Raw genomic sequence first — 15483 nt, forward strand, 5'->3', positions numbered from 1 at the left:
GGATCAGTTCATCAAGGACTGCATCCCGTGGGTGGGACCCCACAGCACAGGGGACGAGAGTGACCGAGAAGGAGCGGCAGAGAAGAAGTGCTGTAGACTGACCATAACCCCCATTCCCCCGTTCCCCTGCGCCGCTCGGGGGGAGGAGGTGGAAGAGGGTGGATGGGGGGGAAGGTGCTTTTGGTTTGATTTTTCCTTTGTTTTCTCAATTCTCTCGCTTGTTAGTAATAGGCAATAAATCTTACTATCTCCTTATGCCGAGTCTGTTTTGCCCGTTACAATAATTACTGCGTGATTTTCTCGTCCTTATCTCAATCCTTGAGCCCTTTTCACATATTTTCTCCCCATTCCTCTTTGAGGAGGGGGAGTGAGAGAGCGGCTGTGGTGGAGCTCGGCTGCCCACTCGAGCGGAACCACGACAAGGTGATTGACATGCTTTGAATGGCAAAATATATTCTGATAGTCTTATTGGAAATTTGACCATTTTTTATCCTAACATTTTCTAAGTATTATAAAACCTGTAGGCAAGGTAACCTGATGTACTTAAAACCACTAAGTCTGCATGTGAATTGCTCTATAAATTATTCTGTGATACATAAATTCAGTTAAAGGGGAATACTGTATTGCTACCTTATTTAGTACAGAATCTTTTATTTCCAAATGTATTCATCGTTTCTTTAGAGTAATATTTAAATGAAACTTTTTTTGTTTAAATTTTGACTTGGGTGTTGGTGAATGCTTCCAATGGTGGCCTTTAATAGGGGGGAAAAAAAAAAACAACACAAGCTTTGATTGCTCTGTGACAATCCCAATAAGACTTACTAAGCCGTGAAGCATCATGAAAGGAACACTGGCCTATCTGAAACTCCAGCAGTTGCAGAGGTATTGTCATGCTCCAAAAACAGAAGAACAAAAAGGAAAACAAAGCTATGTCATTAAGGACAAGGAAACAAATGGTGCAATCCTCCTCACCCTGATTGAATTTAACAGTCCAGGGGATGTAGAGGTGGTTGGCAAGAAGGAAGCATGAAATACAATTTTATTTATCACTGTACTCCCAGAGGTGGAATGTCAGCCTTCCTTCCAGGTTTAGATACTATCTACTATATTACAGAAAAGTTCGGCACTGTACTTCCTTGCTTGGAGCTGGAGTAGGGTTGGTTTTACAACAGTCATTAGTGCATAGCTTAATGTTGGAAGGAATATTCTATTTCTTACTAAGACTGGAAATTCAAATTAGACTTTCAAATCTTCTGCTTAGTGTCTCTGGCTTTTGCAGAGAGGGTGAATCGACATAGCTGCTGTCACATATGGGCAGCAGGCATACAATGCAGTTCATGATCCTGTAGTCTATCATAAACCTGTATAGCAAACAAATGGAGAAGGTTTCTCCCAGATAGAATAAGAACTGCTGTTTCTTGGAAGTGATCACTTTCTTCATCCATTTGCTTTTGTTATGAGAAGAATTAAATGTATAACAGTGACATCTTTCCAGTGGTATTGAGAAGGGGAGCATCTCGGGGGGTCTTGCAAAGTTCTCATAATTAATGAATTAATTCTCAAAGTTAGTGAAACTACAACTTTAAGTGAAATGAATCTGTAGTCTTTTCTTTATCTATAGCTTCAGAAAGAGAGGGCTGTGAGAGTGTATGGGAGAGCCACCACTTTCTATTTTTTTTCTTCTTTTTTTTTTTTTTTTCTCCAGAAATTTAGGTTTATGTAGTTGTATATACTCATGACACATATACAACATATTATTTGGTTCGTCTCAGTATAACCCAATTAAAGTAAATTATCTTTAAGGTCAAAGGTTTGGTCATGTCAGATTAATTTCATTTAGGTTGATTTTCAAATGCTGATGTGTCTTAAACTGTTATATGTGAATAACAGTAAGTGGAACTTCAAGTTTATATATTTCTCTTATGCTGTAGGTGCTCAAAACCAAGCTAATATACAGGATTTATTCTGAATTCTATTTTAATCTAAAATCCAATTTATAGGGTGGACATTTTGAAAATAAAATTGAAAGAGCAGGATATTGAAAGCTTGATGTGTAAGCCTCCATTTAAGATACTGGTTAAATTATCTATTCTTTTGATGGAAGCCTACTGATTGTAAAAATTTTACCTGATTGTTTATTAGAATGAGTTGCTTATCACACTGAGAAGCAGTGCTTGCAAAATGACATTGAAGTTTTTACACTTGTTAGTCTGTTTTTACTGTGTAAATGGTATCAATATTTATCCTTGTAAAAGTTGTGTGGATTACATACCATCTATGGTTGCAAAGATTCATGTTATTTATATTGATTTACAATCAAATGGATAGTTAGGGCAGACATCAGGATTTAAATTAATGAAATTCTTCAAAGATGCTGTACTTCGGTATGTTTCAATTAAGAATCATATTATGAAAACTGTTGCCAAAGGTTAAAGACATTTAAGAGGTTAAAAAGTAGTCTTCACTGCTGCCTTCAAAGCTGGATAGAATTTCTGGTTAAACTAGGTCATAAAAAAAAAAAAAATCAATTTTATCTAAATTGCTTTTGCTTATCTGGTCAAAAAACAGGCCAAAATACTCTTCAGGAATCTATAAAGAGGCAGACAATTTCTTGTCCAAAATAAGTCACCACTAAGTTTATGTGCCCACATTAAAGTATGCTTGGTTTTACAAAATCTACAATGATGTGCCAGTGTAAAGCTCAGCACAAAGTGAAGATTTTTCATTAGGAAACATCAGTCAGTACACAATGAAGTAGGCAACAACATCTTCAGAAGAAAAAGGCCGAAGAAATTATTCTATCACTGGTTTAGTTAATGTTCCTGTGAAGTAAAATTGCTTTTAGCCTATCAAGGCCTAGGTTCAGCACTGATAACAGTTCTTGAACAGATGAGAGTAAACAGAGAGATCATCATTAAATAATTATTAACCAAATTATTTAAATTTAGAGCGCTTTGTGTTTACCATAGTGCATATGTTGTTTATGTTCAAGGTGTTCTTTGGTCTACCCATAACATTTCCAGGACAGGCAATATGTGTAACCTGAGGTAATATGGGGTTTCCCTGAGATGTGTTGATAAATCTCTGGTTTCATAAATATACCTGTATGAGGATTATAGAGGCATTCTGAGAAATACTAAAAGTATCTTGCTTTTCTGTTCTGGAAGGAGATGCATTAACATTAATCAATGAATCGAGATACGCTATATTAACTTCACTATATTTTTATGCTGAATGTGCATTCAAAATACTGGATATGTGTCTCTTTCGCAGTATGAATACTTCAATGCTGTGCTCATAAATGAACGAGATGAAGAAGGAAACTATCTGGAGCTGGGAAAGGAGTTCATTTTGGTGCCAAACGACCACTTCAATAACTTACCTGTGAATATCAGTCTGAGTGATGTCCAAGTACCAACAAATATGTACAATAAAGGTAAGATAAGAACTGTTTTATTTCATTATTCCTTTGGCCAAACATAAATTAGGAACTTTTTTCCTTATAAAATGAAACCATCGGCTGACTATGTATTGTGTGTTTTCCAGTTGCAATTATATGGAAAGCAGAGGAATGCTAAAACTATGCCACAGAATAAAATCAGTTACAAAACTGTCAGAGTCCTTAGCAATTTAATATGGTCAATAATTTGTATATTAGACCTGCATGAATATTCCCATATAATATGGCAGAATAAGTTTATTCTTATGAAACACTTTCCAGCCTCTTTAAATCAGTTGAACAGGTCTTACATCATTGCTTACGAGTTGAATTCTCTTTGCTGTGAGCAAGAGGTACCTTTGAAAGATACAAGGTGGGAGCGTGGGGAATATCTTTTTAGAGTTATGCTCTCAAGCTGGTGGGAATAATTCCATCTGTATACAATTGCACACACAGCTGCTGTGAATTTTCAGATAATTTTTAGGAGGATTAAAGTATACTAAAATTTCTACTACCTTGACTATTCTTCATAGGTGCTGTATAGCACATAGTGCTAGCAAAATGCTCCATGAGATATGTTTAGGAATAATGGACCTAGGCCTAAAAATTGGGAAAAGAAGCTGAACTTGCTCAATTTCCTTTTCCACCTTCCCTTTGATCAAGAAGCAAAATTTTCTAATTTTATGGTGCTTATGTAGCACCTGTCCAATTATTTTTATGAAGCCAGTAATAAAAGAAAAAATAAAACAGAAAGTGTAGAAGTTTCCAAACCATGTCTGCAGAATATTTGTTCTTGGTCTGTAGAAAGCTGCCTAATCTCATTATCTGGTTCCTCTTCCTTCTTTTAACTATACTAAAAGACAGCTAAAAATACATTAAATGCTTTCTGTGTAATTCATTCCAGGCTAGCAGTTGTGGTAATTCATGCAAGGATATTGTGTAATGACAAATGGAAGGAGTAGTAGTTCAGATAGGTTTGGCTGGTAGGAGAAGTGATTTATGTAACAGATTGTCTTTAAGTTATGATTCAGGCTTGAGAATCTTGAGATGCCAGAAATTGTACAGTAATGTCTTAAATTAGGCATTACAAAAAAGCAAGGCTTCCTAGACAGCATTTAAAAGGCTGTGAAATGAATAATATGGAATATTCCTACAAGATTTGGAAAATGCTTAAATCTTCTAAAACTACCAAATCATTTTTTTTTTGTTGTGAAGTGATAATATTTACTTGAGAGAGCCTACGTATTAATACAGTCCAGAATTGTTATTTATATGTATTATCATTCATAATAAAATCAAAAATGGGGAAAAAAAAAGGTATGGTATGGTTGTAAAGGGCATCAGGCAGACATCAGGCAATCCTACTTCTCTTGGAGAAGCAAACTAACCTGATTCTATGCTATGCATAGGATCCAGTTTAATATGCTGATTAATTACAGATAAGGCCAAAGGCAAAGGGCTTGTTCCATCTTGGTTTGGCCTTTAATGCAGGGACTGCCTGCAAAGATGGGGGAGATAGAGCTCTGTGATGATTCCTATTTCTACTTCATCTAATTCAAACCAGTCGAAATCATTACTTTAAGCAGCTGCAGGAACACATTTTTTTATTTTTATCATTTAAATGTATTCCAACTGTTGAAATATGGTTTCTTGCTGACATTTTCCTTACACATGGACATGATATACTCAGTTTTGGAGACTGACAATGTCTGGAAATGTTACTCTTACCAAGAAGAAGAGGTCAGTATACTTACATTTTTTGTTGCCCATTTCTCAAGTTCTGTCATGCAATGGTATGATAACAATTTAATTAAATCCTAACCTGGGGGCAGAGGCCATAGATATCGGTAGGTTTACAGCCAGGTATCTGAATAACACCATTTCTCTAGAAAATGGCTGTTGTTTTCAAGATATGCTTTATTTTATTGAATTAATAGGTAAAACCACAGCTCAAACCTGTAGTTTAAAAGTATGATTCTTGGTTATTTAAGCAGAGGACTCTCAAGTCAGCCTAGGAAAATTTGTAAGCTAAGTCTAAATTTTGTTATTTTATTTTTAAAATATTTATTTTTTTTTTTAGTTCTGGAGATATTTGCAGAGGAGAGTCATAGGACTTGGCAAAGGGTTGAAGAAGGTGCCTTAGACAGAAAGACCCAAGGAGTTCAGTCCATTTAGCTTAGCCAAGATATGATTAGAGGATTAATTAGTTTATCTCTAGTTAATAGTTAATCAGCTTGCCAAAGTTTTTAAAATTGAAAATGGGCTCTGTTAAGGTGTGAATATAGGGTGTTTTTGTTGTTGTTGTTAATGAATATAGTTAATCATTGAAGGAATTTACAGTGGGCTATGAGAAAGGTTTTTCTTCCTCCTGGCTAGAAGCCCTTAATCAAGACCAGAAATTCTGTTTTGTTTGTTATTTAAATAATACATAGTCTAGAATTAGTTTAGGGAAAAACTTTGGCGTGGTCAGATCGCATGATCATAATGATCCATTCCTGCTGTAGAATCACTAAACTGAACATTCACAGTCCCTAACTGGGCTCTAAACAAGATTGGCTTAAAATCAAGGGACATAAATATGAATTCTCTTCTTTAAATATCTTCTGGCTCTGTCAGCCTCTGCATAGAAAAGATAAAAAATATGAACAGTAACAACAAGGCTAATTCCAGTTCTAAGGAAACCATCAAGTTTCAAATTTGAAAATGTAAAGAAAAAGCAATTTTCATGACATGCTAATGAAATCAAGAAAGCTAAAATACCATAAATATAATAGCCATGATATTAAAATTTAATGTGGAATGTTTTGAAGAGGAAAATAAGCCAAAAAAAAAAAAAAAAAAAAGCAAGCTGCCAACCTGATTTGTAGTCATACATGTAACTCATGTAACTCTGGTGCCACCTTTGACTACACGTTGTGTGTACCTACTATAAATGTAGAAGAAAAAGTAAATCAGTGAATTTTACATTTACCGTGCTTTTTGAGTCTGGCATCATTTTAAATTATGAAGAGCCGGTCTACTTATTGATATGGTCTTGTGTAGTCTGTTTGCTTCTCTCTCCTATGCCCTCTCCCCTTCCTGCCTCAGTGTCTGCATATCTTACAGTGCATATCAATTCTTGTTAAAAATAGAAAAGTTAACGATCTTTGGAATATAAATCCTGTAAAGGCATGGGCTCAGAAAAAACCCTTTTGGCATTCCCATAATAATCATACAAGGAGCTCAGGAAAAAAAAAAAAAAAAAAAAGTGGGATGATTGTTTTACAGATAGTGTACCTGGATGCTGATACGGAGAGATCTCTCACAGCAAGGCTGTGAGACACAGCAAGTTCATTTAAACTGCAGAAAATTTTGATGAAATTGGCCTCCTGCATTTTTCCTGTAAGTGACTGCTTATGATAATGTTTTGCTTTTGAAATATTAAAGCACACATTGGGATTCTAAGTCTGTCAGTACATTCTGTTTCTTTGCTTTAAGCATGAAGTGTAATCATTGCTTGCAGCCAAAGGATTTGCAAGGCAGTATCCTTTTAAACAATGAATAAATAATTAAGATTAAGTAAGAAGTTCTGTGATAACTCTCTTAGCAAGCAGTAACTCCTTCTTTCATCCTCAAATTTGTTAACTGATGATTAACAGCTTTGTACAGATTTGACAAAATGGAGAAAAAAAGTTCTTCAGTGAATTAATCCGCTGTATCACATAGGTATTTCCATATAGAAGGAAGGGAGGAAGAATGTTACCATTTTCATATTGAAAGGAAAGTTCACAGTTTTAGAAAGTATACAGTCGATCTTAATCCAGTTTGGAAAACACAATACCAAGGCAGAAATCCAGATATGAGAACAACTGTGTATAAGGCACTGCCTGATTGAGCTGCTTATTTTTTTTTAGGAAGTTTATTTACATGGGTTATAAATCAGCAACAAAGCAAGTTTACATCTCTCATTTTCATTGTTTAATGCTCTACTGATATTTAGAATGCAAGTGATTTGGGGCATGCTACCTGTCTCAGACATAACTTTAAGATATACTTCTATGGGTATACCTTCCAAAGATACTCAGATACACATTTCTGCACATCGTTTGTAGTATTTTAATCAGCTATTGTGGAAGAAATATTAATTTAATTAAAAAAAAAAAAAAAAAAGATTTTAAGTTTACATCATGTCAACATTTGTTTAATTACTTTCTGAGATGCTAGTAGCATATTTAGAAGAATCTAGGAATGTGATATGTGATTAAAAAGTAGGCAGTTGGAATGTGGGTTAGGCTTTCTGGCAACCATCCATGACGAACATAGTTTCTTGCAGTAGAGTTGCCTCTGGGAGAAGGTGAGATTCTGTAAAGGATTTATGTACTTGAGGAGATGATCATACTGTGGATGTGGTCTACCTTGACTTCAGCAAGGCTTTTGACACCGTCTCCCACAGCATTCTCCTCAAGAAACTGGCTGCTCTTGGCTTGGACTGGCGCACGCTTCGTTGGGTTAGAAACTGGCTGGATAGCCGGGCCCAAAGAGTCGTGGTGAATGGAGCCAAGTCCAGTTGGAGGCCAGTCACTAGTGGCGTCCCCCAGGGCTCGGTGCTGGGGCCGGTCCTCTTTAATATCTTCATCGATGATCTGGACGAGGGCATCGAGTGCACCCTCAGTAAGTTCGCAGATGACACCAAGTTAGGTGCGTGTGTCGATCTGCTTGAGGGTAGGAAAGCTCTGCAGGAGGATCTGGATAGGCTGGACCGATGGGCTGAGGTCAACTGCATGAAGTTTAACAAGGCCAAGTGCCTGGTCCTGCACCTGGGGCGCAATAACCCCAAGCAGAGCTACAGGCTGGGAGAGGAATGGTTGGAAAGCTGCCAGGCAGAGAAGGACCTGGGAGTGATGGTGGACAGTCGGCTGAATATGAGCCAGCAGTGTGCTCAGGTGGCCAAGAAGGCCAACGGCATCCTGGCTTGTATTAGGAACAGCATGACCAGCAGGGCTAGGGAGGTGATCGTCCCCCTGTACTCAGCTCTGGTGAGGCCGCACCTCGAGTACTGTGTTCAGTTTTGGGCCCCTCGCTACAAGAAGGACATCGAGGTGCTTGAGCGGGTGCAGAGAAGGGCGACGAAGCTGGTGAGGGGCCTGGAGAACAAGTCCTACGAGGAGCGGCTGAGGGAGCTGGGCTTGTTCAGCCTGGAGAAGAGGAGGCTCAGGGGTGACCTTATTGCTCTTTACAGATACCTTAAAGGAGGCTGTAGAGAGGTGGGGGTTGGCCTGTTCTCCCACGTGCCTGGTGACAGGACGAGGGGGAATGGGCTTAAGTTGAGCCAGGGGAGTTTTAGGTTAGATGTTAGGAAGAACTTCTTTACAGAAAGGGTTGTGAGGCATTGGAACAGGCTGCCCAGGGAAGTGGTGGAGTCACCATCCCTGGAAGTCTTCAAAAGACGCTTAGATGTACAGCTTAGGGATATGGTTTAGTGGAGGGCTGTTAGCGTTAGGTTGGAGGTTGGACTCGATGACCTTGAGGTCTCTTCCAACCTAGAAAATTCTGTGATTCTGTGATTCTGTGATATGTAGAAGGCTTCAGAACTCTCAAATCTGATCTTATATTGTCAGCGTATAAAAGGAAAAGAAAATTAGAATAGCATTTTACCTTCTGTTAGTATAGGAATGTGGATAGTCTTAACTTTAAATTATTTATTTGTCCAAAGTTTATGTTGTATCTGAGCAGAAGAACCTATTCCTATTTTATTTTTCTAAGTCTAGGTCATACAAAATTATTTACCTATGGTTGTGGTCAGTAATTACATGGTTTCTTCCACTGAGGTGGAAGCTCAGCATACTCAACGTTTTTTCCAGCTTTTGAAAGAGGCTTATAAACACCTACCTAACATGATGCAGTTCCAAGTATTTTCTTGAATCTTTTGGGATTTCAGCAGAATGTAGGTGAAAACCAAAGCTGGGGTGGTTGAATCTTGATGACAAATACTCAGAAAATTCTAAAATATGGGACCTGTTGAGAAATGAAGTATAGTGTGGTAGAGGTCTCTCACAGCAGGTTCTCAGATGCTCATGTTAGCATTGCATAAAAACTATGAAATTCCAGAGGACATTGATAAATGTTACCTCAATATTAGCTGAAAACAGCTTCTATTTTAGAGCTTTCACAATAACTCTGTTTGATAAGGTAAACTTTACCAGTAGTAGTTGGTAGAAAGGGCAAAAGACAGATTGTCTTCTTTTCAATACTTTAGAAATTTCAATACACTAGTAGTACTTGTGTTTTAAACTGTCTTTGTATTGTACCTTTGTGCATTTATTTATGTATTTGTGCTTATTTGTTTATTTTGTTGTTGTTGTTCATTTCTTTCTACCTCTTAGTTCCTCAGAATTGTCAGCTTGGTCATTAACAAGAGTTAGACTAGTTCCCTAACTAATGTAAGTCATTAACTGATTTAGTTGTTACTAGATTCTCGTTTATCAAGGATTGGTGCAAACTGCAGGATTTCCCTCCTTCAAGTCAATGACATTACAATATTGCAAAATTAGCATTAGACTGCAGTTGCCTTTTGGGTCCCTAGGAATGTTAACAGGCAGCTATTTAGCCATATCAAAACAGGCACCTGTCTGCCTGGAAGACTTTTTGATATTTTTCGATTTCTGGGACATTATTTCAGTGGTCCTTGAATATTTCTGGGACTTGAAATTGCAGAGCATTTTCAGAGTAACTGTAAAGTGTAAGAATTAGTAGTGCTTTCTAAGGACAGTTGATGCGCTGTATGTATTCTCAAAAAGTGACACTATGTCGTTTAACCACCTTTTGTTGTTATTAGAACTTAAGTAGTAATTTTGGATTTTAAGAACTTCAATATCTGCAGCCACTGGTTAGGATTCAAGGGTAGATAGTAAGATGTTTAGGCACATACCTCTCTAATTTGATTTCATGACTAGTTTGTGTTTTTAAATGGGCAAACAGGAACTGACTCAGATCTCTAGGTAAAAATGAATCCAGTGAAAGGTGAAGGGAGGCAGACCTTTTACACTGGAAACAATAACAAAACTAAATGATTTATCACAGTTGGATAAAAAACAAACAAAAACAAACAAAAAAACCCACCGCTGTCTGCTGAATTTCTGTTTAGAGTAAATATTCAATTCAATAATTTCTTCACTGTAAGAAATTCAGACTTAGGGAGAGATTTCTGTGCCTATTTTCCAATTATAAAAGTCCTATTTATTTTAAAAAAGTTATGTTGTTAAGTATGAGCAATGTTTTCTAGGCCTAGTTTTGTCCCAAATTTAGGTGAACTTCTGAAGTTTTCTTGTCACGCATACTTTTTATTTGTTCCTGTTTAGGCCTTTACTAAACTTTAAAAATATGTAAGTTGTATTCCTTTCCTTGTTACCGCTTTTTCCTTGCTTACCAGAAAACACAGTTTCTTCTTTTTTCTACCTTGAATTTTCACCTTCATTTTCTGTTGGAACTAGGTCTTGCTTGGGCTTCCTTGTGCTTATGACTATGGTTCAGACTGTCATTTACCTTTTTTTTTTTTTTTTTTTTTTACCTTTTCCTTTGGAGATGAATATCAATAAACAAATTTAGAGTGTTTGAAGGTACACTTGGATGTTTGGTGTCAGCTGAAGGTTATTAGGGATAAGAAATTCCTGCTTTCTGCCATTTGTCCTTCTGGGTATTACTGCCACATTCAGAGCAGCTGTCAGAAACTGTTCTGTAAGCTCTTCCCAAAACTGGTTTAGTTAAAGGAATCGAGTCAGCATTTTTTTCTAGCAGAGTGAAATCAGAATCATTTTGACAGAACTAGGGTAGGGTTAAGCATATGTGGATTTCTCTGCTAGCTTTGGACAGTAGTCTATGGGAGATGTCAGAGGAGGAAGATGCCAATGGAGGTATACTAGCGAAAGAGTTAATGTGTACTGGGATGAGATGCAGTTTGAGAAACATGTCAGACTTTGTATGAGAGAGAAACGAGAGAAGAAATATAATTTATTTTGGCAGTAGAAAGGAAGTAGGCTTACATGAGTTGATTTAAGCTAATGGGAGTTTTTCCTTTGTATTCATTTCTGGTTTACTATATATTTAACTTGCTGAGTTTTATAATGGAGGAATATTTCCTAGAGGATAAACCTTCATCCTATTAACACAGCTGACAGTGGAATTAAATGCATTCTACAGCTTTGCAAGACTTAGCCATCCAAGTCCTTGAGGAAAGAGTCCAAGATTACTGGATAGATAAACAACAGATTTCCAAATTCTAAATGTTCTTAATTTTTATTGTATCCTTGTCTACATCACTAGCTAATGTCAGAGGAGAAGACATGCAGGTACATCTGTGCTATATGATGAAGAGTTGTGCAGTCTGTTCTTAGCACAATGGATGTAGACGTATGCATAATTCACTGGAGTATTGTATGGAAATATGAATGCAAGATGGTTATATTAGCATGGTTCTGCAACTAAGTTACCAGTCCCTGACCCTTAAGGATTTTAATTTAAGGTACAGCACAAGGTTAATGTCTTTATTTTGCTTCCCATCCACAGGCAGCTAGATTGCTGCTTTGCACTGTCCTCCTTTTGTACGGTGCATGACAGTGCATAGCTTTTAAGAGACATATTTTTGTACGCCAATATTATAGTGCTCACTTGTTTTCACATAGTTTGCTTCTGGTGGGATTCCATTATGTAGCCTGAGGCATAGTTTCTTACTTTAAACTCTGTGACCCTTGTAACAGTTTTAGAGTAGGCTCAGCAATCCAGTGCTCTTCAGCACAGCACCTCTTTGCAAATGGTTATGTTCCATTGATTTTTGTGGTCCTGAAATCTAACGCTTGCTGAACTACCGTGTTCTGGGTGGGGAGCATATTAAGGAGCATATTAACTCGACTATGTACAGTAGTCTGCTGTCATAACCATCTTCTAAAGGGCTTTCTGATCCAAGAAGGCACTTAAAAGTACCTTCCTGCTTTCCTATGTGTTGCTGAAGCTGAATCAAAATACTGGTGCCTGGGCATGAACAGGTAGTTATTTAAATGCATTTTCCTTCTATAGAAACTTGATATCAAAAACTGACCTATCTAAGAGACGATGGACTCTGCTTCAGGGAGAAAGTGTGCCCTGTGCAGGAAGAAGAAAATATGTTATAATTGATTGCTGATTTTAGTAATAATATGTCAAAATAAAGCATAAAATATCCTCAAATAGTTGGGTTTGGAAAGTTATTCTCCAACTTCCATTTACTATAGAGAATGGGGTTTATACTATTGAACCATGTTTCAAATTTTTTTTTGTATATGCATATATTTTAAATTAAAGGAGTTACGTCAACTTCTAGCACACTGCTTACAATGATTTCTTTTTAATGTGGACATTATTTATACTGAATAGATTTCTCTTATTTCTTTATACTGAATAGGTTTCTTTATACTGAATAGATTTCTTCCTACAACTTTGTCTGACATTTCATTAATGTCTTCCAGTAAAAAAGACTGATTTTTCCTGTCCTTTGTTCCATCAACCTAGTTATATTTTATAGTGTACTGCAACGTGATTTGGAAATACATTTTGGCATCACAGTCATTTTTTGTGAATTTGTAATTGACTAAGTCTTCATTCCTTACTATAATGTATTTCAGAGGGGAGCAGGTGAACAATATGGTTTAAATCTCATAATCATAGCTGACTTTTTAAAGTATCTCCTTAATAGCAGTTCCCTCTCGCCAACCCCTGACATCAGACCGTGTTATGTACATTCTGCTGGTTACCTTTTTAGCACTAGGAAGGAATTATTTTCTTATCAGCTTTGCTGGACTCTGGCAAAAGCCTATCAGCAGCCCAGAGATTGGTTGTCTTACAACAATCTCTGCTATGATAAATTGGCAGGTGCCTAAGTAAGTTACTTTTGCCTCATCAGGACTGTTTCACAATTAAATTAGAAAATGTATTTAGGGGGACATCTTTATTAAGGAAGCTGGAGAATAGCCTGGGCACAGGCATGTGAAGAAATCATTTCTCTAAATCCCACTTGTTTGGAGTGTTTAAAAAAACATGTATAAAAAATAAGAAGATGACCTAGGATTGCAGATTCTTGAATCCAGGTATGTTTAGATAATGAAAGAGCCTTAATTCAAGATGTTGCTGTATCTTTACTCACAGAACACAAGAACCAAAATAGAAAATAAAATTTAACTATCAGTGTGATACAGAGTTAATCTGCTGCTTTAAAAAGAGAATAACGCTGAAGTCCATGAATATTTTCAAGGATTTCTGTCAAAATGCGATACGGTTTATGTCAACTCAACTAACAAACATACGGCATGCAATATGTTGTTGAGAGTCTCAAGCTGTGTCATCAGCATATTAAAAAAAAAAGTTCATGAATGTAGAATACAACTAAAAGTTCCATAATATGTTAAAAAAAATCTTCACTAGTATAGTCAAAATAAGTTTTTTCTTTCATTTATATCTCACTGAGACTAATCGTATGCCACTGGAATTGAAATACATTCAAGTATTACCAACCCTGTAGACTCCAACAGTCTTCTAAGAAGTATGAATTTATTAAAGTGATTTAAAGGTCTCTTACAAGTCTTGAAGTATATTTGGACTTGATGTTTTTCAGCGACAAGACTGAATATTCCATATTTTACTACGGATTTCAATTTTTATTATTGCTCTCATTATTTTCAAAATTTGATGGTTTTTCATGTGGAGAGCCTTCTTTTTAGCCTTCTTCCATGACTTATTATATTTATTTTATATAATGTAAATATAAATATATACTTATTTACATAATGCAATATTTTTTCCCCACAAGCTTATACTCTTCTGGAGAAATACAACTTTATCTTCATTTCTGAGCTTTGCAAATGACCCAGTTATTTGTAATACATCTGTACTGCCTTTTGTGCCTTTGTCTCTCTTGTCCACTATCATTTGCTGGCTGTTCAAAGTACAGATTGTATCATGTGACTTAAACCTTTATTTAAAAGCTATGTTTTTGATGATGATTATTATAGAAAGGAATTATTTGCACCAGTTATTTGCATACTTTCATATTGTTTTCTGGGTTGATGTTTTGTTTCTTGTTTCTTGCATTTGTTTCCTTAATTCTACCTTCCTATCTTCATAATTAATTGCCTCACAAATACTTAAATAACTTACAAATAGTATGAATGCAATGTAGCTTTGAATAATTATGGACTCAGCGTCTTTACAAACAAAACATGAAGTCTAGCCTGTGCTTCTCTGCTTTCCGTGTTTACTCCTTCAATAGTAGAAATACTGCAAAAGTAGATTTCAGACTCAGACTTTGCAAATTATCTTCAAGTTTTGCTTAATCACTTTATATACTGGTAAAGAACATCACTTGCGTCAAATGGAATTTCCATTGCATGATTTTCACTGCATGTTAAAAGATGAGTTTATGCACTATGAGTCAATAAATGCAGACAGTAACCAAAAGTTTTGATTGCATAGGAAAAAACCTGCGGCATATAATAAAGCCTTCTCTAAAAGATTTTGAAACATGATGAACCACAACCATTTCTTGATTAACTGAGTTTTTTCAATTTGCTACTTAAAAAGAGCTATGAATATTGTTCAGTCATACTTTCCTATCAACTCCTTCCAAGAGCCTGTCAAAACTGAGATTACCTATTATCTAGAATATTAGAACCAAAACAATTCATTTCTTAAGTGATGCAGAAAGATTATAATCTGCAACTAGCAGATACGTAAAACCACTTTCCTGCAAGGTGTGAAATTAAGAAATAAAATCTTGCCTGTCACTGTTATATATGATTTTATGGACTGTGCTTCTGAAAATTCAACATCCTCAACATCCTGGACTTGTTATTTAAATAGTCACAGACACATACTGTCCTGGACCATTATACTTATATTTTGAAATCCATTGACTGAATTGTTTGTCTTCACATTTTAAGTTCTTTAGGACAGTGTTTGCACTGTCTTCCTAACTTTGGTCATTGTTTAATTTAAAAGGAACTTTCTTAGTCTGATTTAGTCAAGGTTGCAGAGAGTTTCCT

The 15483-nt window shown here is 36.2% G+C and overlaps 1 protein-coding gene across 6 annotated transcripts in view; it reads left to right on the plus strand.

Annotated features, from left to right (window-relative positions):
* The window catches only part of CACNA2D3 (calcium voltage-gated channel auxiliary subunit alpha2delta 3), a 468808-nt gene that overhangs the window by 170037 nt on the left and 283288 nt on the right, over positions 1-15483 (plus strand). For all 6 annotated transcript variants that reach the window (XR_014696338.1, XR_014696339.1, XM_084530631.1 and 3 more), the window contains exon 5: positions 3274-3436. Coding sequence is in view for 4 of the 6 variants with exons in the window: in XM_084530631.1 (XP_084386757.1) it covers positions 3274-3436 (163 nt within the window). In the remaining 2 variants the exon portion in view is untranslated. The remainder of the gene's footprint in view (positions 1-3273; positions 3437-15483) is intronic.

This window comes from Aythya ferina, assembly GCF_964211825.1.
Source record: "Aythya ferina genome assembly, chromosome: 10".
NCBI classification, from domain to species: Eukaryota; Metazoa; Chordata; class Aves; order Anseriformes; family Anatidae; genus Aythya; species Aythya ferina.